Source organism: Trichosurus vulpecula, chromosome 4 (assembly GCF_011100635.1).
Source record: "Trichosurus vulpecula isolate mTriVul1 chromosome 4, mTriVul1.pri, whole genome shotgun sequence".
Taxonomy (NCBI): Eukaryota; Metazoa; Chordata; class Mammalia; order Diprotodontia; family Phalangeridae; genus Trichosurus; species Trichosurus vulpecula.
This window is the reverse complement of record NC_050576.1, coordinates 72,905,545-72,929,191: the sequence shown is the minus strand read 5'-3', so window position 1 is coordinate 72,929,191 and position 23,647 is coordinate 72,905,545. Positions and strand designations below refer to the sequence as shown.

The window sequence follows — 23,647 nt, the reverse complement described above, 5'->3', positions numbered from 1 at the left end:
CCTGCTATGCACAGTTATATCCCAATGAAACAGGGAACACAAAAGATAGAATGACCCTCAAATCGATAAAATACTCCATCTAGCGTAACACCAAATAGAGATCTAAAATGATCCAATCTCAGAAAAAAGAAATAGAAGTACCTATAAAGTAATCACCTGGTCCTGATGGATTTAGAGGACAATTCTATCAAGATTTCAAACAAATAATAACAATACTACAAAAATTATTCTCAAAAATTTAGAAAGCACTCTAACAAATTATTTTTATGAGACAAAACACAATTAACAACTATGAAAATCACACAATAAAAAGTAGTAAATTTTTTCCTCTGTTTGCCAGCTTACCCAGTTTGGCTGCGCCATCTGGTGGGTATTCAGGAAACTGACCCTCAGAGGGAACACTGACAGTTCTCCTTAGGCATCTTCCTTTGGTGGAATCTGTCTGCTGCTCCTGTCCCCCCTCCACTGGTATCTACATTAAACAATAAAAAGGACACTCAATGGTGGGGATCATGTTTAACTACATCATAACGGAACAAAATTATCATTAAAGAAAGTTGAGTACTCAGAAAAACTAGTAGAAAAAAATGTAGAATGGTTTAATAAGTAAGGCCATACAACAATGTAGGCTCCTTATTCAGAGCTTTATGTAGGAAAGATAAATATTATGCATGAGGAAAATTAAGTATGTAAATACACACATACACACACACCAAACCCACATATAGGTACATGCGCACCCACACATTCTTTTACCCCATGGCCTACAAATATTCAGGAAAGTTAAAAAAAAAGATAATTTTCCAGGAAAAAAAAACTCATAGCATTTCCAAAACAATACAATATTTTAGTGAGGAGAGTGGGCATCCTTGCTTCACTCCCATATCCACTGAGAAATAGGCTCTATGTAAATCCACTGTATGTGATATGTTCATGACATTAAAAATGGTCAGCTATATTTACAATTTAAAGAGTTTCAAGCATAAATGAGTATTGTACTTTGTCAAGGGCCTTTACTGCATTTATGGAGATACTCGTGTGGTTCTGGATGTTTGCTTTTTTAATATGAATATTTACATTGATTATTTTCTTGATGTTGAACCATTCTTACTCCCCTGGTATAAATACAACTTGATCATAATAAATGAGTTCTCGGATAAACCACTGTGGTCTATTTAACAAGATTTTGTTTAAAAATTATAAGTCAATATTCATTAATGATATTGGTCTATAATTTTCCTTCTGTGTTTTATCCTTCTTTGGTTTAGGTATTAGGACCATATTTGTGTCATAAAAGGATTCTGGCAGGGTATTCTCTTTCTAAATTTGATAGAATTCTCCTGGGAATCCATCAAGACCAGTAGGTTTTTTTTTTTTTTATTGGGGAAGGGGGGAGAGGGTTGGTGGATGGTGAGTATAGTTCCCTTAAAATTAGCTCTATTTCCTTTTCTGAGATTGGGTTAAAATAACTACTTGGTCTTCTGTTAGTTTGTATATTTTATATTTTCAGGGTACTCCTATTTCTTAAAAGTTTTCAGTTTTGTTACCACATAATTGGGTATAATAGGTACTGATTATTCGTTATATTTCTTCTGGTTTTACTGTGGTTTCACTTTACTCATTTACTGTTTTTTTAATCTATTTGTTCACTTCTTTTTATTTATATTGGCTAAAGAGTTATTATTTTTATTAGTCTTTCCAAAGAACCAGCTTTTAAGTTTTATTTATGATTTCTATAGTCTTTTGGTTTCCAGTTTATTTCTCCTCTAATTTTTAATATCTGCTTATTTTATGTTTGTTATTTGTTGGTTTTCTAATTATTTTAAATGCCTATTTAATTATTTCTCTGTTTTTCTATTTTTAATGCATATTTACAAGGATATGATTTTTCCCACTGAGAACATTAGTTGCAACCCCCAAATTTTGGTGCATTTTTTCATTACAATTTTCTTTCACATACTTAGTGTTTCTATGATTTGGTCCCCACTTTCATGGAAATTTATATAGGGCTTAAAGGTTTGTGAAACATTCTATATACAATACCAATTGACAATGAAGAGTAGCTCCCGTTTCTGGATGATAATGTACGTGATTGTATCAAGCCATGAAACACTGTAAGATCTCATCAAGGAGATACACAATTACTCAAACAAATGAAAAGATTAGTCTAGCCATAAACACTGGAAAACCAAAGCAGCTCAAGAATACATACTGTCCATAATATGATAAGCAGTCAGGCATGCAAACAATCAAATTGCTCCTTCAGCACATTTATGTAATATAAGCACTGCATAAGGACAAAGAGCTAGGCCTAGAATAGGAAGAAGAGATAAAGTAGGAACAAAGTGAGTGAGTGAGTGAAATACTCTCAATCTTCTTGCAACCATAAAGGCCACATTTTTAATATCAGCTATATTACTGCCTGATTCTGTGAATACCACAATAAAAAAAAACCACAATGTTAAAAAAAAATCAAAATTGGGAAAACACATCATAAATTCAGATAAGTCTCAGCGTAATTACCTGTGGCAACTTAGTCAGAAATGGTACAAAGAAACATCAAGAGACATGTATGACCAGAAATAGAGGTGGGCCAAGAGGGACATGATAACAGATAGACAGTGTAAGACAGACAGATAGGAAGGCAGTTGTGTGTTTTCAACTGGCAAGACTACCATTTTGACTTCAGTTAAGTTACTTGATTAGGGTAGCTAAGTGTAATGGCAACCACACTGGCATACCCAGTATGGCTATTAGTGTAGGTTCTTTTATCTGCTTTATTAGGAAAAACGGCTGTTTCAGGGGTGAACAATCTTCTTTAATTAAACAAAAAATACAGAGAAGAGAAATAAAGACCAACAGATAGGACTCTGCTGCCTGAATCAAAGCAAACTGGTGTGTGTGTGTGTGTGTGTGTGTGTGTGTATACACAGGGTGTCCATAAAATCCGTGTGCAATTTAAAATAGTAACTTTGTAACTATATGTGATTGAATCTGTAACAATGATTAGAAAGCTTGATGTATCTAGTTTATTTTTGTCTTTAGAAATTTATGTTTATTTTATCTTTATTTTTAGAAATTTGACTTAAAAATTACTTATTTTTCAGGATTATTGTTGACCCATGGCTTCACTAGAAGAGAGAGTAAACTGTGTTCTTTGGTTGGCTGAACTAAAATATGCCACCACTGTCCAAAGGTTTAGAACCCAGTACAAGAAAGAAGCACCACAGAGGAATTCCGTATCCAAGTGGATGAAAACATGTGATGTGATTGCTGGCATTACTGAAAATCAGCTTGAAAATGTTTTCCACGAACTACAGAATTGTATTACCCTTTGTATTAGCAATGATGATGGACATGTGGAAAATTGATAAGAACCATAAAAAAAATAAAGTTTCTTCTTTCTTTTGCCTTTTACAGATTCTTTCTATCACATATAGTTACAAAGTTACAACTATTTTAAATTGTACACAGACTTTATGGACACCATGTGTGTGCATGCATGCACACATATACATATACACATATGTGTATATATGTACGTGTGTATATATACATATATACATGCATACACACACATACACATACATACATACACTTTACATTCACCATTGGATTGAGAGAGCATTTACCTCTGAGCAGTCGGGAGGCTCTGAGCATACAGCCACTCATAGTCTTGACCAGAGAATCACAAGATCCCTATTGTAAGCAAGCCCCCAAAGCTAAAGCTCACCTCTCAGAATATATACTCTTTCAGCTAACAGGTTCAGAGCCAGAACCCTCCTGATTCAGTGCCTACTTAGAAATTAACAAAAGGTGTATAAGCCTTCCTACAAGCTCCATATGAGGCCTACTGATGGGTGGGGAAGATCTTATTCCCCATTAACCTTACACTAGGTGACACAGAGGAGTTGTGTGACCCTGGGCAAGTCACTTAATACTATTTGCCTCAGTTTCCTTATCTGTAAAATGAGCTGGAGAAGGAAATGGCAAAACACTCCAGTATTTTTGCCAAGAAAACCCCCAAATAGGGTCATGATGAGTCAGATATGACTGAATATTCATGAAATATAAAAAGAACTAGTAGGAAGTCTACAGATATTAGGGAGATGCTGCAGAGAGGTTTTCTGAGAATTGTGGATAAGAATTATAATGAATAATAAAGCATAAATGGGAGATGATCTTCATTATAAAATGAATAGCCCACAATGAAGAGATAGGGCACCTACTGCAGCATATTTACTTTTTAATCTGAAGACAAAACAAAAACTTCTTGGCATATTTTAAAAATATTTTCATAACAGATAAAATATACCCAAAATATATAACTGAAAACAGCCAAGGAATATTGCCTGACAGTGTGATTATAACTGATGGTACCAGTTGTTTTTCCACTTCTATATTTTCTATCAACAGAAAGGAAGAACTATCTGTTTTAATTCTGATAATATGCTACCAACAGTGCCCTCTGTATCTAACAAGAGTTGTGCTGCCTTTTACTTCTGTCTTTGTTCATGCTGCTGTAGGCATTATGGATCTATGCTATTCTGGTTCTTTGTGCTTTAGTGTTTTTTTTTTTGGAGGAAATCGGTTTCTGATGAATTTAGTAAAAGAGATCTCTAATGCCATTCTTCCTTTTCTGAAAAACTGAAAGCCCAAATAGTGAAAGATTTTGCAAGCTGTCATTAGAAGACAGTGGGAAGCCTTTGATAAGACTACATTTTTCATTCAATTAGAAAAAAGATAATTATAACATTTTAATTTGGGATTGTAGGAGACTGTCTTTTATCAAGAGATTTACTACTGAATACTATGAGAAATATTTAAGAAAAATCTTGTTTACCTTGTCAAATACTCAAATAATTAAAAATGGTTTCTTATTTATAACAGTCTTATATCACAACAAATTTCAACACTTTAGGATATTAATCTTACAAAAAAGTCCTACTCTGACGCTTCATCATGTAGAGGACACCCTGGGGTTCTGAAGGCTCCATTTCTGGCAAGTCCTACCATGCTAGAAATCTTTCAATTAGGACTCCTGAAAACAAACTTTGTGCTTTCACAGGGCCAGTCCCGCTAAGTACATAAAAATTCATCACCAGTAATCTAATCACTTGATGATAAGTTTCTTTTGGACATAGAAATCTATTAAACAAAGAAATACAAAATGGCTTTCAATCCTGTGCAGCTCCCTACCACTTCTGTAGAGAATGACAAAATGGTAGAAAATGGGAATGAAGGTGCTAACACACCATTTTTAGACCACAAATATTTACTTCATTATTCAAATTCTAAATGTGAGATTCTTGACCAGTGATCAAGTTGACATAATGCCACAGCAACTGATTCATATAAAAATAGATAGTCTTGCTATAAATGCAAGCAGAAGATAAAAGGATGTTGTAGCTAAAAGGGACAACTCACATTCTCCCTGGAGAGACAAAGAAGCTAGCAGAGTTGGGTTATCTTGTGTCCAAAGAAAAGTAACACAATTTCATAAGACACCTGGTCATCTTGGACTGCCTTATTGGGGACCAAAAGGTTACTATGAAAAGGGCTGCTGTTTATTCACCAACATCTATGGTAAGGGATGAGAAGGGAGAAATGTTTTACAAAGAACTCAATAAAACCCTCCAAATGTATCAACATACTCTTTGGTACTTGGTGACTTCACTGCAAAGGTAAAGACAGAATACAAAAAGTGTACTGGAAAATATGACTCAGAATAAATGAAAAGGGGCTAAGAATCTGCAGAATATGTGCTTATCTATCATGACTATTTCCAAAATACAGACATTTCTTAATATACCTCCCCATACATTGAACATTCCCTTAAGACAACAACAATAACAACGACACAGATAAAACCAATGAACTGACTATGTAATAAAGAATTATTTTTTATTACTTTTTATTATCTATTTTATAATATGTCCTCTGGGTCTAAGATGGGTCATTGCAATTAATCTGGATGTGAGCTGCCTTCTAGTGTCATTTTCCTTTATATTATTTGAGTAAATATTGGACTGTTCTCCTGATTCTGATTGTCATATCAGATAGACCACTGGACTTGGGAGTCAGGGATATCCAAATTTAAATTCTGCCTCAGACAATTACTAGCTGCGTGTGTTGGTAAGCAAAATGCGCTCCTTAGCACTTAGTGCCCTTGAAGAGTTTGGCTTTTGTTTGCTTTGAGTAATTCAGTGTATTTCATTAGCCTTACTAGCTGCTAAGCCCCAGGCCCAAACCCCTATTAGGTGTGGAACCTATGTAGGTGTGGATTGGTGACTGGGGTGGGGCCCTAGGTGGGGCTGGCTAAGGGGAGGTGCTAACTCAAGAACCAATCACCAGAGCCTAAGCTCTGGTCATTCAGATGACGGTTGATGACGTCTGAAGCCTTATAAGAAGGGAGGACAGAGACATTTGTGCAGGGCTCTCAAGATGGTGTTGAGGAGACTGCCGGGCAGCTGTAGCTAAGGAGCCCTCCAGCTTGTAAACTCGGATGCTGAGACTTTGTTGAACTCTGGTAACTATGTATTGGGATTTGAATCAGACAAGGTCTGTCTGTTGATGTTTGTAATTTGCTTGTATTTTATTCTGAAGTTCAGGATGCTGGTTTTTTCCTCTGAACTAAGTGAATGATATTTGTATGCTGAATTAAAGTAAGCTTGTCAACCCCTTCACCTTGCTTTCCTTAGTTAAGCAGATCAAAAGAACCTGTGCTGTTGGCAGCTTTCTGGGTGCTGGCTGTGGGTGGATCTTACACCCCCACAGCAGCTGCTAGCCGGATTGTGGAAACATTGGGTGACCCTGGGCAAGTCACTTAACTTCTATCTTTCTAGTTTCCTCAACTGTAAAATGGGGATAAAAATAGCAAAATAATAGCAAAATAACATGGCCAATATAAAATTTCATTTTTGCCCTACTATACACATTTATAACATGGACATTGCTTTTTTCCCCTCAATTTAATTTAAAAAAAAATAGATTCTATGATATACCTGAGAAGCATTCATCTAGCTTGAAGATTTCTGGTAAGAAAAAAACTCCAGTACCTTCCATGGCAGCCAGTTCCACTTTTGTATAATTCTAATCGATAGGACATATTTTCTTACATCCAAGGAGCTAAATATGGCTTCTTTCCAACTCTCATCCTTTGCTCCTACTTCTGCCCACTTATTCTGTACAGAATAAGCCTAATCTCTCTTTCACATGACAGACTAAAGCTCAGAATTCAGACTTTTCTTCTCCAGGCTAAACATCACCAGCTCCCCAAGCCAATCTTCACATGGCATTACTGTGAAGTCCATAACTATCCTGGTTGCCCTCCTCTAGACCACTTCTAGATCAGAAATGTCTGAACTTCATGGCTGCAACATTCAAGTGCTGACTTTACCATATTAAAATGCAGTTAGGAAACATTTAACAAAATAAATCAACATAAAATGTTAATGTGTGGTTTTCTAAGTTAACATGTAGCCCACAAGATCCACAAGTTTAGTGGCCCTATTTCTATTTGATTTTGACACTACTGTTCTAGCTTATCGATGTCTTTCCTAAAATGTGTTTTCCACAAAAGAACATAATACATACTCCAAAAATTTTGTTTGACCATGGCAGAGAACTTTTTCTTACCTCCTTGCTCTTGGAAGCCATGCGTCTCAATGCAATCTCATATCATATTTAATTCATGATGAGTTCTGAGTTACAGTAATATCTCCAGATGATTTTCATATGGACTACTATCTAACCAAGTCTTCCCTATCTTATACTTATTAGGCTGCTTTTTAGAACCCAATTATAAGACCTGACATTTATCCCTATTAAATTTCATCTTTTTCAATTCATCTATTTTAATCTGTCAAGATATTTAAAAACCCTAATGCTGTCATTTAGCCTATCAGCTATTCCAACCAGCTTTGTGTCATCTGCAAATGATAAGCCTGACACCTAGGCCCTTATCTAAATCACTGATAAAAATCTTAAGAAGGGGAGGGTCAAGCCAAGATCCTTATGTGACTGTAAGGACAAGACCTCCTTCCATGGTGGAAATACACCATCAATGACCACTTCTTTCAATCTGGACTTTCAAACAGTTCCAAATCTATCTAGTTGTACTGTGGTCCATCTTACATTTCTCCATACCTCAGCTCTCACTCCCAAAAAACAAACAAACAAACCAATTATCACCTGCCTTGCTAAATCTACTAGTTTGCACCTTGTTAAAAAAGAAAATTAGGTTAGTTTTGTATAACTTATTCTTGCTGAAGTCATGACATTCTAGTATTCTCTTCTCATTCCTGTGGTACCTTTCACATTCTCTATGATTTCTGAAAGATGACAAAGCATCAGAAATCACATTCTCCAGGTCATTCAGGACCAGAGAATCTCTGGTCTAGATAACTCGAACTTGTAATTTATTTCTAAAGTCATGCTCCTTTGCCTCACTGCTAGCCATGCCTGGTGAAATTTTAATTCTAGGCTGCTCTTACCATCTGCCTCCTTCCTTTCCAGTCACTGCTGAGCAATGATAACTATGATACAACTATGTTGACTGAGTTTCCTAAAAGTTTGTGTCATCTAATGTGGCTCTCACTGCAGGAAGACTGTGGTTTTTATTCTTTTCTAATTGATTCTCTCGGGGCAGCTAGGTGGCTCAGTGGGTAGAATGCTGGTTCTGGAGCCACTAAGACTCCTCTTCCTGAGTTCAAATCTGACCTCACACACTTACTGTGTGACCCTGGACAAGTCACTTGACCCTGTTCACCTTCGTTTCCTCATCTGTAAAATAAGCTGGAGAAGGAAATGACAAATCACTTCAAAATCTTTGCCAAGTAAATCCAAACGGAGTCATGAGAAGTTGGACATGACTGAAAAACAACACAACAACAACAAAAAACCCTGATTCTCTAACATATTCCCCATAATAGCTAAACCAAACCTTTTCTCTCTTCAAGCTTCTCCTATGACCCCTCCAACTACTCTCTCAGGAGAAGATCACACCTCATACTTTATGGAAAAATAAGTCCAATCACTTTCCCCCTCTTATTCCACATCTCAAAACCTCTTAGTATCAAGCCATTCTCCCACCTCCTATTTTACACCAGTCTGTGTGTAAGAGGTGGTCTTTTTTCATCAAGGCCAAACCTTTTTACTTACCTTTGATTCTAACTATTCCCTTCCATCTCCTTGGGCACACTGCCTCAGAAGTCCTCCCCCATCCCAATCTTCAATTTCTCCTTATCTACTGGCTCCTTCCTCCTTGCCTAAAAATACACTCAGGTATCAAATCAAATCAATCAACCAATGAGCGTACACTAATTTTCTACTACATGTGAGGCTCTATGATAAGTATTAGAGATATAAAGACAAAAATAAAACAATCCTTGTTTTCAAAGAGTTTGCATTGTCAAGGAAGACAAGATATTATACAAAGTAGCTTTAAAGTCATGAGCAGTGGGGGCTCAGCAAAGGCTTTGTGTAGCAGGCAGTGGCTGAGCAGAGTACCGAAGTAAGGGATTCTACAAGGCATAAGGGAGGAACGAGTACATTCCAGTCAAGGGAGACAAACAACATAAGATAGGAAGATGGGAAATGAAGCACCACATGGGAGAAGTTTGACCCTATGATCTCCTCAAGCTATTGTCTAGATCCTCCCATTATCAGTCAGACTCTCACAAAAAGTCAAACGAACAAACATTTAAGTGCCTTCAATGAGCCAGACACCGTATTAAGCACTGGGAATACAAAAGGGAGGCAAAAAGATGTCCTTGCTCTCAAGGAATTCAGTGGGGAGATAACATGTAAATAATTATTTACAAACAAGACATAGACAGGATAAATTAGAGATAATCTGGAGAGAGAAGGTACTAGAATTTAGGGGATTCTGCTTGTAGAACATGAGATTTTATCTGGGACTTGAAAAAAGCCAGGGAAGGCAAGGAGATAGAGATGGCAGTGAGCATTCTAGGCATGGAGGGCAGCTGTTGAAAAGGAACAGTTGGGAGATGAAGTGTTTTCTTCAAGGAAAAGTGAAGAGGCCAGTATCACTGGGTCACAGATTACCAAAGGGAAAGAGTCAGGTGGAAGACTGGAAGAGTAGGAGAGGATGAGGGGATGAGGGGATCTGACTACCAGAGGATTTTGTATTTGGTCCTGGAAGTGATAGGGAGCCAATGAAGTTGATTGAATATAGGGGTGACATGGTCTGACCTGTGATTTATGAAGATCACTTTAAGAACTGATGCAAGAACTGGAGTAGGGAGAGACTTGTGGGAGGCAGACAAACCAACAGGCTATTGCTATATTTGAGATGACAAGATGACAAGGGATCGTACCTGGGAAGTGGTAGCACCAGACAAGAGAAGAGCAAATTTATTAGCGATTTTACAAAAGTTGAATCAATAGAACTTGACAACAAAATGTATATGTGGGGTGAGAGTGAGGAGCCAAGGACAACACCAAGGCTGGGAGCCTGGACAACTGGAAAGATGATAATGACCTCATCAGTAACGAAAAAGTTAGGAAGAAGAGAGGCCAGAAGAAAAAGATGAGTTCAGTTTGGATCATGTTGAGTTTAAGGTGTCAATATTCATTGCCTCCATTTCCTTTATGCTCACTCAGTTCTCATCCCCTTACAATCTGACTTCTGATTTCATCCCTCAACTAGAACTGTTCTCTCCAAAGTCACCAATGATCTTACTTGCCAATCATATGGCTTCTTCTCAATTCTCATCATTCTTGATTTCTTTGCCACATTCACATCTATCCTCTCCTTCTGATACTCTTTACTTTATGAGTTTTCATGACACTGTCATCTCTTGATTCTACTATTACTTGTCTGATTAATCCTTGTCAGCTTCCTGTTCTGGTTCTTTATCCATATCCTGTACATTACCTGTGGGTACATCCCAAGTGTCTGCCTTCGGCTCCCATCTTCGCTCTCTCTACTCTCGCTCCTATTGGTTCAGTTATCATCTTTATACAAATAACTCAGATGTATATATCCAGACCTACTTTCTTTCCTGAGCTACAATCGCTGGTGAGATTATCACCAACTCCCTATTGGATATTTAGAACTGGATTACCCTAGACATCTCAAACCCAACATGTTAAAAATAAAAATTTTCTTTCCCCCAAACACTTCCCTTCTAAAATTCCTTATTTTTTTTGTCAAGGGTACCATCAGCCATCAAACCACCCATGTTAAAACCATAAAGTCACAGTCAACTCCTTACTTTCCCTCAACAGATATATTCAATCGGTGGCCAAGTCTTATTGATTCTACCTCTACAATATGTCTCCCATCCATATATATTTTACTACTCACGTGGATGGCCACTATCTCACTTCAGGCCTTTGTCACCTCTCACTTTGGACTACTGAAATATTCTCTTGACTGTTTTCCCTGCCTCATCTTTTCCTTCTCCAATTCACCCTCCACCCAGCCAGTCATATTCCCAAAGCATAGGTATGATGTCACTCCTCCATTCAAGAAGCTCTAGTATCAGCCTCTAGGATCAAGTTCCTTCCAACCTTCCTAATGTTCAGGATATGCAGCATTCTATCTCACATTTCCATGCCTTTACTCAGCCTGTCCCCCATGACTGGGATGGCTCCCTCACCACTTCTGTCTCTTAGAAGCACTAGCTTCCTTTAAAGCCCAGCCTAGCACCACTCTTACTAAGCTCAGGTAGTGAAGGGACTGTTCACTTTTGATCTTTGTCTTTCTAGAGCCTGACAGTGTGCCTGGCACAGAGGAGACACCTCACCAAGGCTTACTGGTTGATGGATTGATAAAAGGCAGCTCAGAGCTCTCTTACAATCTCTTTAGTTCTTCTGGGCAGCAACTCCCTATTAGGGATCTGATCTTGTTCTGTCCCTTTAAAATCCAAATATTATTCTCTATTTATCAGAGAAAACAAAAAGAGAAGCAAAATATGATTTGGGTAGCTCTCCCTTCTGTCCATCCCCCATTATTATCACACTGTGTGCCCTGACCCTTCTAGGATTGTATGCTTTTGCCCAAAATAGCTAAAATCAAACAAAACTACTTCTGTGCTGCCCTTCACCAACTTCTACTTATTTGGAGCGCTAAAGCTCCTCACAAAGCTCTTACAGAACCATGGCATTTCCATATTCATCATGTTATCAGTCTTTGCTTCTATCTTCCTTACATAGCTTTTAAAAATCAGGACTAGTCAATGAGTTGCTTCTGTGTCCACATCCATCTCTTTGTACAACCACATGCTTTGTCTACTCATTAAAATTATTTTTCCATTGGCATCTTCAGAATTTCACTTTTGAAAACATCTCATTACCCTTGTGCTAAATTTTCTTGGAAATCTTTAATCCATGGGATTCCACACCTATACTTCTTCATAGCCCTCAGATATCCATTCTTCCAAAATTCTATGTTTTAAAGAGAGGCAAGTGAAGTCAAAACAAGGTTCATATACTGGTAGACCAGGAAGGGATCAAAGCACCAGAGGCCATGATGAGGATAAAGGACACCTTCAGAAATCAGTCAGTGGGAAAAGTAGGTCAAGAGCATGTTGCAGAGGAGGGAATTTCTAGAGTTCAACAAGTGATCTGGAGTGCCACAGTGCATTGCAGCTACTGTTTTGGACTTCAATATTTCCACAAAGAAGGCAGACAGCCAGTGTAAGGGGAAACCAATATATCTATGTTTTAGCTCACACAAGGGAATGCATAAAGTCTAACTTGAGATACCTAGGGAATATGAATAGGGAGATAGGGGAAGAGAGAAAACAAATACACACAAATCACAATCACCAGAGAGGCAAGAATATGACAAGATCTCTGGAGAACCCGGATATATCTATGATTTAGTCATAAAAAAACCACCCATACTTGATAAGATGACCTTCAGACAGACCATGCAGGAGAAGGAAAGAGATGGATGTGTCAGTGAGAGACAACCCACCTAACCCAATGCCCAGGATCTCATTACTTCTTCTAGCTTGTCACCAGAATAGCTAGTGTTTTATCCTATATGATGGGGGTTTTATAGAAATGGTAAATGTCTCTAGGAGACAGTGTGAAAAAGTTAATTCAGAATTAGCCATCTCAGAGTAAAAAAGGTGGACAAAAATTGCCTATGTTTAGATTTTCATGTGAGTGTAAACACTGTCCTTCAAAGCAAGATGAATATTCTAAATATCAATTATTGTTTTCTATGCATGTAATAGGATAAGGATCAATTTGTTTTCAGCAGGAGCTTCCCACTTAAAATTACAAACAGAAGCAGAGTTTATAATAATAGAAAATGAATCAAATTTATCCTTGTCAAAATGACCTGCAGATGTAAAGCCCAGGGAGAGAAATAGATAAATCCAGATTTCTTTTGCCTTTTAAAACTGGCTGGTCTCTGCCAGATATTTCAGTCCTTCTGATTCTTTTAACTCTAATCTGATTGGCCATATATCCCTTTATCTTTCAAAGGTAAAGCAGGATTCAGAGATCTCAACACTCCCCCTTCCCCAACTCAACCCCCACACCATCTTTGGACTGGGACGGTGCCAGGCCAGCTGGGGCCTTTCCTGGCATTCAGGCAGTGAAGCATATTCTATCACACATGGGCAATGTCTATTTGGCTCAATTTGTTAAGCCGATGAGTCATTTCTCAAGGTGATAATCTTGGCAGGCTCTTCTTTATGTATACTGCCTGGATTTACTCTTCTGCTATATTCACAAATTGATAATTGGTGTATTTAACACTCCTCCCATGTATACACCCCAAACAGACTTTTTCCACTTCTAACAGGAAACATGCAGTGTAAGAGAGCATTAAAAGATGCCACATACTGACTTAATACCCAAGTGGTGCTGCAGACTAACATAATCCTCCCACATTCCAACTGTATGCCTAGCTAAAGATTCGTTTTAAATCCTCACAGAACCCTCTTAATTGATCTAATGCAGTAATAAGCACCCCATGATCACTTGATTAGGGCTTAAAACAGTTGTTAGACCATTTTAGCTGGAAATCTTTTAACTCTTTATTTCAAGGGATTCCAAACCTTGCTGGTTTGGATGCTGACAGCATCTCCTTGAACCTTTGCACATAATGGGTTTCTATCATCTCCTATAGGCCTAAAGGAAGTCAGCCAAGATTTTTAGAAAAATTATCAGAACACTAAACTTGTCAATCCAGAAGCAGCCGTAGCAATAGCTTCATACGCTGCTTTGCCAAGAGCACAACCCACTTTTCCAAATATAGAAAGGGCAGAACGTACCCTTCTGTGTCAGTGCAGTCAACATTTTTCAATTCACTTTTATCACATGAGCAAAGTTTCTTTGTGCTGTTCTTTTTTTCATATGCAAAAAGATTTCATATTTATCATTTGAGAGGGGGAAATGAAGACAACATTGAAATCTTCTCCCAGAACCCCTGTGTTGGAGTGAACACATTTGGGGGAATTTTCCCTTAGAAAATGATTAGATTTACCTGGTGCCATAAATAAAAGGGGCTGCTGCTCCATCTTTCCCTCCATCAGCCCCCCTACACAGACAGTGCCAACACAACATTATCTTTATCAGTATCCTTAATGAGGCGCATGGGGAAAAGTAAAGGTGCAAGGTGGGCAGTAGATATCCTCATTCCCTAAGAGTTCTCAGGTGGAAAGAATTCCTCTCAGTTCAGCAAAGTACCTCCCTACTAACTGCCTTATTGGCTCATTTCTTTTTTAAAAATTTATTTATTTAATATTTTTAGTTTTCAGCAATGATTTTCACAAGAGTTTGAATTACAAATTTTCTCCCCATTTCTACCTTCTCCCCCACTCCAAAATGGCATATATTCTGGTTGCCCCCTTCCCCAGTCAGCCCTCCCTTCTGTCACCCCACTCCCCCCCATCCCCTTTTCCCTTACTTTCTTGTAGGGCAAGATAAATTTCTATGCCCCATTGCCTGTATATCTTATTTCCTAGTTGCATGCAAAAACTTTTTTTTTGAACATCTGTTTTTAAAACTTTGAGTTCCAAATTCTCTCCCCTCTTCCCTCCCTACCCACCCTCCCTAAGGCAAGCAATTCAACATAGGCCACATGTGTATCATTATGTAAAACCCTTCCACAATACTCATGCTGTGAAAGACTAACTATATTTTTCTCCTTCCTATGCTATCCCCCTTTATTCAATTTCCTCCCTTGACCCTGTCCCTTTTCAAAAGTGTTTGCTTTTGATTACCTCCTCCCCCTACCTGCCCTCCCTTCTATCATTCCCCCTTTTTTATCTCCTTCCTCCTTCTTTCCTGTGGGGCAAAATACCCAATTGAGTGTGTATGTTAGTCCCTCCTCAGGTCAAATCCGCTGAGAGCAAGATTCACTCATTCCCTCTCACCTGCCCCCTCTTCCCTTCCAACAGAACTGCTTTTTCTTGCCACTTTTATGTGAGATAATTTACCCCATTCTATCTCCCCCTTTCTCCCTCTCTCAATATATTCCTCTCTCATCCCTTAATTTTATTTTTTTAGATATCATCCCTTCATATTCAACTCACCCTGTGCCCTCTATCTATATACACATACATATATATGTGTATATATATATATATGTATATGTATGTATGTACATATGTATATTCCCTTCAGCTACCCTAATACTGAGGTCTCATGAATTACACATATCATCTTTCCATGTAGGAATGTAAACAAAACAGTTCAACTTTAGTAAGTCCCTTATGATTTCTCTTTCTTGTTTACCTTTTCATGCTTCTCTCGATTCTTGTGTTTCAAAGTCAATTTTTCTATTCAGCTCTGGTCTTTTCACTGAGAAAGCTTGAAAGTCCTCTATTTTTACTGAAAATCCATATTTTGCCTTGGACCATGATACTCAGTTTTGCTGGGTAGGTGATTCTTGGTTTTAATCCTAGCTCCACTGACTCCAGAATATCATATTCCAAGCCCTTTGATCCCTTAATGCAGTAGCCGCTAGATCTTGTGTTATCCTGATTGTGTTTCCACAATACTCAAATTGTTTCTTTCTGGCTACTTGCAGGTATTTTCTCCTTGATCTGGGAGCTCTGGAATTTGGCAACAATATTCCTAGGAGTTTTCTTTTTGGGATCTTTTTCAGGAGGCGATTGGTGGATTCTTTCAATTTCTATTTTACCCTCTGGCTCTAGAATATCAGGGCAGTTCTCCTTGATAATTTCTTGAAAGATGAGATCTAGGCTCTTTTTTTGATCATGGCTTTTGTTATCTCTCCTGGATTTATTTTCCAGGTCAGTGGTTTTTCCAATGAGATAGTTCACATTGTCTTCCATTTTTTCATTCCTTTGGTTCTGTTTTATAATATCTTGATTTCTCATGAAGTCACTAGCTTCCACTTGCTCCAATGTAATTTTTAAGGTAGTATTTTCTTTAGTGGTCTTTTGGACCTCCTTTTCCATTTGGCTAATTCTGCCTTTCAAGGCATTCTTCTTCTCATTGGCTTTTTGAAGCTCTTTTGCCATTTGAGTTAGACTATATTTTAAGGTGTTATTTTCTTCAGTATTTTTTGGGTCTCCTTTTGTAATACTGGAAAAAATCAGGAACCCCTGAGAAACACCCCTAGCTACTGACAAGCACCCCCAGAAAGAATGGACTCAGATCTCTTCGGCATTTAGCAGATATCCCTGGGGCTCTGTGACTCCTCCAAGGAATGTCAATAGATAGGACCATCCCACTGAAGGATAACCTGGCAGACCCTTTCTGTCTAGTAGATATCCCTGGGGCTCCATGACTCCGCCAAGGAATGTCAATAAGATTATCCCACTTAATGATAACCTGACTGAATCTTTTGATCAGCCAGGACCTTTGTTTCTGTTCCCCCCACCCTGTGACCTGGCCTGTAGGTTCCAGGAGATAATTATCCACTGTACCCCCCACATGTCCTATATAAGTCACACCTGCACCCCAACATGGGGCCATTGATTTGGGTAGGAGCCCCGATGGCCGCCAGCTAATAAATTCTCCATTTAGAACTTATACTCTGTGGCGTGTCTCACTCGCCTCTGGTACAACACTTTAGCAAGTCATTGACTTGTTTTTCATGGTTTTCTCGCCTCACTCTCATTTCTCTTTCCAATTTTTCCTCTACTTCTCTAACTTGCTTTTCCAAATCCTTTTTGAGTTCTTCCATGGCCTGAGACCAGTTCATGTTTTTCTTGGAGGCTTCTGATGTAGGCTCTTTGACTTTGTTGACTTCTTCTGGCTGTGTGTTTTGGTCTTCTTTGTCACCAAAGAAAGATTCCAAAGTCTGGGTCTCAGTCTGAATCTGAGTGTGCTTTCGCTGCCTGGCCATGTTCCCAGCCAACTTACTTGACCCTTGAGTTTTTTGTCAGGGTACGACTGCTTGTAGAGTATAGAGTACTTTGTCCCAAGCTTGAGGGGCTGCGCTGTTGTTTTCAGAGCTATTTCTATACAGCTAGCTCTGCCACACCAGCGCTCCTCCTCCCCCAAGAACTGCCAACCTGGACTGGACTCTAAGAATGGACTAAGACTGGACTGGAATCTAAGCTGGCTCTGAGCTCCCGCTCTGATCTGCCACTTAATTCCTCCCACCAGGTGGGCCTGGGGCCAGAAGCAACTGCAGCTGTAGCTCTGTAAGCAGCCTCAGAGTTGCATCACCTCCACTGCCCCCAGGCCAGTGGCCAAATCGCTAACTCCTTTCACTCTGTCCCAGCAGCTTTTCCCACTAACCTTCTCTGTTGTCTTTGGTGTTTGTGGGTTGAGAAGTCTGGTGACTGTCACAGCTCCCTGATTCAGGGCACTTGAGCCTGTTCCTCCCGCTCCTGGTCTGGTTGGTCCGGGAGCAGCTCACTCTGGGCTCTGCTCCACTCCGCTCTCAGTTCCGTGCTCGATAGACCTTACCATGCAACCATCCAGGCTGTCCTGGGTTGGATCCCTGCTTCCCTCCGCTATTCTGTGGGTTCTGCAGTTCTAGAATTTGTTCAGAGCCATTTTTTATAGGTGTTTGGAGGGACCTGGTGGGGAGCTCACACCTGTAAGTCCCTGCTTTCCAGCTGCCATCTTGGCTTTTTGTGCTGTTCTTATATGTCCTTATTTTAAATACCAACTTGAAGGAAATTAAGCTTCCACTCCAGAGGAAAAAGAACCCCAGAATTGAAAGGAACCTTAGAGATCATTTCTCTCTAATCCTTACCTTAATGAGACCTCCCTCTATGACTTAACCTCTGTCTGCCTCAGTTTCTTCAACTACAAAATGGGGTTAATGATAGCACCTACTTCACAGGATGGGTATGAGGATCAAACGAGATATTTGTAAAAGCGCTCAGCACAGTGCCTAGCACACAGTAGTGCTGAATAAATGTTTATTCCCTTCCTTTCCCCTTTCTTATAGCATACCTGAGAAGCAGTTTCTATCCTAAATATAAAGAGCTCTCCTAAGGAGGAACCTGCTACTTCCCCAGGCAGCCATCCCACTTTGGGAACACTCTGATGGTCAGGACTTTTTTTTTCTTCCATTGAAACTACACCTGCTGAATACAGATTGAAGTTCTCTTTTTCACTTTATTTTTCTTGAGTTTTTTTGGTTTACGATTTCTTTCACAACATAACTATTATGGATTGCATGACTACATACACATGTATAACCTTTATCGAATTGCTTGCCTCCTCAAATGGGGGGGGGAGGGAGAGAATTTGAAACTCAAAAGTTTTTAAAATGAATGTTAAAAATTGTTTTTACACGTAACTGGGGCAAAATAATATACTAAAAAAAAAAAGAAACTACACCTGCCTCATCATCACTCACACCTTTGGATCCAAGCTCTGCATACTTAGAGGGCAAACAGGACAACTCTAATCCTCTACAATAAGTACTGAAACATAGCTATCTCATCTTCCTTAAGACTTCTCTTCTCCAGCTAAGAAAACCAAGTTCCTACAACTAATTTTTGTATTGTGTGTTTTTCACTCTCCTCACCTTGGTGGCCTATCTCTAGATGTACTCAGGGGTCATCAAGGACACTCCAAAAATGCGGCGGCCAAAAACTGAACCGAATCCAGACGTGGTTTGACTAACACAGAGCAGAGAAGTGCTCTTCCTTTCCTCTTTCTGGATTTACTTCATGCAGCCCCAAAACACAATCCTTTTCTTGGTTGCTTTATCACATTCTTCTCTTATATTGAGACTATAATCTGAAAAACATCTGGAGGCTTTAACAGATTAACTCTTGTCTAACTACCCCTTTCCTTATCTCATACTAACAGAATTGTTTTGAAAATTTATCTTACAAGTTGCCCATTTCAACCGTTGAGTTTTTCTGGATTGTCACTCTGTTCCCCAATGTGTTAGCTATTTTTCTCAGCTTTGTGTCATGTGAAAATTTGATAAACATACTCTCCATGCCTTCATCTAAGTCACTCAAAAAAGATTTTAGGGGATATGACAATTTCCTAAAGGATTCCACTAGAGACCTCTTTCCAAGTTGACATGGGTCTGTGGATAACTATGCTTTATAGCTGGTCACTCAAACAGTGCCAATCAAATCAACCTTTGACCCAAGGCCTGTCTTGATTTCCCTGCCCCCAAATGACTTGGCATTTCCTTTGTTTATATTTTGTACTTATTTATCTTAACATATATTATTTCCCCCCACAAGAATATAGGCTCCTTGAATTTGGAAATGTTTCATTTTTGTCTCTCTATCCTCGGTGTCCAGTGCGGGTGACCAGACTATAGTTGGTCCTTTTCTCATTGTTTAATTGATTTCTCTCTCTCTTGTTTATGAGGACAGCCATCATATGCTTTGCTGAAATCGAGGTATACTACTATTTATTGTCATTTTATCTAACATCTAGGAACTCAGCTCTGCTAGACAGCTAGGTGGGTCAGTGGATCCAGCACAGAAAACATAGTCAGTTAGACCTAAGTCCAAATCTCAACTCAGACACTTATTACCTGTGTGAACCCCCTCCCCCACTCCCCACAAGTCATATAACCTCTATCTACCTCAAGTTTTCTCAACTGAAAAATGAGACTGGAGTGGAGAGGGTGCCAGGCACTGGGCTAAGCATTTTTTACAAGTATTATCTCATTACTTTAACAACAGCTCTCCCCTCCTCTCCTCTCTTGATTATATTTAAAAAATAATTTGGATTCATCTGACATTCTTGACTTCCTTTTTAGTAATTACTACCTCCCTTTCTCAAATGTTAACAAACTATGCCTTTAATAATACATTCTAGAATTCAGCAAGGAATGCAAATCAAGCTCATCTGCCTAGAATCTAAAGAGTTCCTCCTATTATCCCTCCTTTTTTGTTTTTTTTTTTTGAAAATCAGTAACTTTACATCTTTCTAATATTAAGGTACCTCTCCTTTTATGTAAGAATGTCAGTGCTTTCAGTAGCCCAGGACACAGCTCATGTGGTTTACTAATTTTACTAAGGATAACTAGGTTTTTTCTGGGTACTTCCTCACTTACTTTGATATCAACAACCTGGCACAGCACAAAATAAGGGGAGATAGTAAGGAATAGGAATTCTTCCCCAAATTTATGTTAAAGATCTATAAGGACCTTGGGAAAATGAGTAGTTAGAGACTATTAAGTTTCATAGTAGGAATGTCTAAGTCCTTGAAGTCACCTTACTACATAAAAGGAAATTCCTCAATGTAGTGTAATGGAAAGAACAAATGGATTTGGAGTCTGAGGAACCAGATTCAAATTGAACCTCTGCTGTTTTCTATCTGTGTGAGCAAAGGAATGTCATTTGCCACCGAGGATCTTAGTTCCGTCATCTATAAGAGGAGGGGTTTGAATTAGATGGCTCGTGAGGTCTCTGCCAGATTTAAATCTATGATCCTTTGACTTTAGCTCTAATTTCATTAAAACAGTCAGTTCCAAATACTTAGGGACCAAATTTTTTTTGTAAGATTTTGTAAGATTTGTAAAGATTTGTAAGAATCTATATTATCAAACTTTTTGTTTCTTCTTTAGCTCATCTGTCTTTAGGCTCATTCTTCTATCACCTCCTGTGGGAGAGGTGAGGACAGGCAGAATGGAGTGTCAGTCCATTTTAAGGCTTCTCAGCAGCTCTGATGAAAAGAAAAAAAGCTAAAGGAATAACCACTATGATATTAATTAGGTCATGTTATTTATAGGTGATAGGGACTCAAACTACCAGCTAGCCAATTACCTACATTTAATAGGAGGAAACTGAGGCCCACAGAAGTGAAGAAAATGGCCCAAGGTCACAGGCAGTAAGTGGCAGGGCCAACATTCTAACTTAAGTTGGTCAAATCCTCATCCAGTGTGCTTTCAACTATAACGGTTTGTTTGGAATTATAACTACAAATCACTAAAATATACTAAATCACTTTCCTTAACTGGTACATATAATACAGAGAAGTTGCTTATACCAATATTTATTCAGAATATTTGCTATAAGACTGCATGGTGTACAGAAACAGTTGCATGAATGTTTGAGTAGAAAAGTATTAGTGAAACTGTAGATAAAATAAAGGTGGAAAATTAGGAGATTTATCCCTAACAGGGAAAAAAAGCCAGCTGGGGGAAAAATTCTCTCACAGAATTCACTAGCCTGGGGCTTTTAGGCAATAAGTGTTTCTGGTCTGCAAGTACTATCCTCAAGGGATTAGCATTCTAATGGGGTTACAATATGTGTAAATGTACAAGTGTTTGTAGTCACTCACAGGATGCATATAGGGTAGACAGAAGGTAACCCTAGGAGGAAAGGCTCCAGTACTTAGGGGGACTGGGAAGGATCTCTAGCAAAATGGCATTTAAGCTGAGTATTGAAGGTAGCATGGGATTCTAAAAGCTGGAGGTGAAGATATGAAGATATAATGTTTAACCATTTTAGACAAAAACAACCCCCAACTATCAGAAAAAAAAATCAATTTTCAAGGGAAAGTAATCAGCAGCAAAAAGTCATATGTTCCACTATTTAACCCTGCATAATGACCAAACAGGTTGGTTTCATTTTGGTTAAAGTATGTTATAAATCATGCAATAAGTACTTGCCAACTCTTTGCTCTTCCTCCTCCCCCCACCAAATTATTTCTGGAAATATTTATTTTTAATTTTTTAGAGTCATTCTGTCAGACATCATTACTTTTCCCACCTTCTTCACTTAATCAAGGAGAGTCCATTCCCCCAGTTCCTCTCTTTGTGAAGAGTCTTAGGAAATGGAAATGACTGTTAAGTATTATTAATTTGTATTTATTATATACCATCTACCCCACATTGGACCCATGATGTCCTGAGTAGGGCCATTCTGGTGAGGGAGATCTTTCCACCAAAGCACATTAGTAGTTACTCAGCAATTTAGAGCTCTGTAGAGCATAATTAAAGACATAATTAAGGCGGTCCCCAGGCCAAGCTCCTTGAAGTCTTTCTAATTCTGCCATTCCCTAAACTAATTTCTCCCCATTTTATTGGGTTGATTCCTCAGTTGCTTCACTAGTTCATTATTGCATTAGAAGCACTGGCAGGTTACTTGTAGTGTATACTACAGAACTCTCCCATTTTTTTCCAAATGTAAACAAGACTTATGTTGTTTATCTTCAAAACGAGAAGCATCTCCCCTCAGTAACACCCATCTCACCTCCTTCTCTTTGTTGAGCAACACCAACTGGCTATCTGTGAGTATGCAATACTTCCGCTCCCATGTTGTTGTTTCAGTGTAGGGAGACTGGCCACATGACAGACGGTGAGTGGGTGGCCCTTTCACATCTGTATAAGAAAATGAAAAAGGAAAAGGCATGACAGCTTGTTAGTGTATCTAATTAGCCATCACTGTAAGATCCTCTGTCAAAACAAAATATTTAAGAAGGGATTTCCAAGTATTAGGTTCAAAGATTAAACTTTACTTTTTTAAAAACACTTTAAAATATGCATGCAATTGGGACAAGGTAGCAAATCTACATTTGGGAGCAACCTAGGACTTAGAAGGAAATAAATTCATCTTGTATACTTTGTTCTCATTACACCAAAATGAAAAAAAAAATTACTCCCCCAAATTAAAATCAGGTGAAACTCAAAGTAAAATGAATTGGATAGAGTTGGGGTTAAAGCAGAAGGTATACCTGGTGTCAGTACCACCTGAGTTCAAATCCAGCTACCTATTAGCTGTGTGACCCTGGGCAAGTCTATCTCAGTTTCCTCAAATGTAAAATGTGGAAAATAATAGCATTCTCCTCTCATGTTTGTTGTGGGGATCAAATGAGACAATATTTCTAATGCACTTAGCTTGGTACCTAGTAGGTGATTAATAAATGCCTGCTCCACTCCCTCTTTAGGACAGGAGTTCCTAACCTGGGGTCCATAAACTTTTTTATTTTTTTAAAAATATTTTGGAAATCAATGTAATTGCTTTCCCTTCTAATCCTATTTGTTTCATTTTGTTCACTTAAAAACATTATTCTGAGAAGGGAACCATAGACTTCATTAGACCTAAAGGAAATTATGACAAAAAAACCATTAAGAACTCCTATTTGAGGAGGAAGGTACCACAAAGTGGGAGAGAGATGGGTTGTTCAAGTCAATCCAATTCAACAAACATCTGAAAACTTCTATGTGCAGAGAACTGTGACACTGTGATATAACCATTGCCGTTATGGAACTTGCAAGCAGGTAGGGAGAGGGCACAAACAC

General features: G+C 38.5%; 1 protein-coding gene across 6 annotated transcripts in view; it reads right to left on the bottom strand.

The window, feature by feature from the left end:
* RASAL2 (RAS protein activator like 2) overlaps positions 1–23,647 on the bottom strand; it is a 353,760-nt gene that overhangs the window by 154,721 nt on the left and 175,392 nt on the right. For all 6 annotated transcript variants that reach the window (XM_036757497.1, XM_036757498.1, XM_036757499.1 and 3 more), the window contains exons 2-3: positions 22,599–22,726; positions 346–472 (exon numbers count right to left, since the gene is read on the bottom strand). In XM_036757497.1, the coding sequence (XP_036613392.1) occupies positions 346–472; positions 22,599–22,726 (255 nt within the window). The remainder of the gene's footprint in view (positions 1–345; positions 473–22,598; positions 22,727–23,647) is intronic.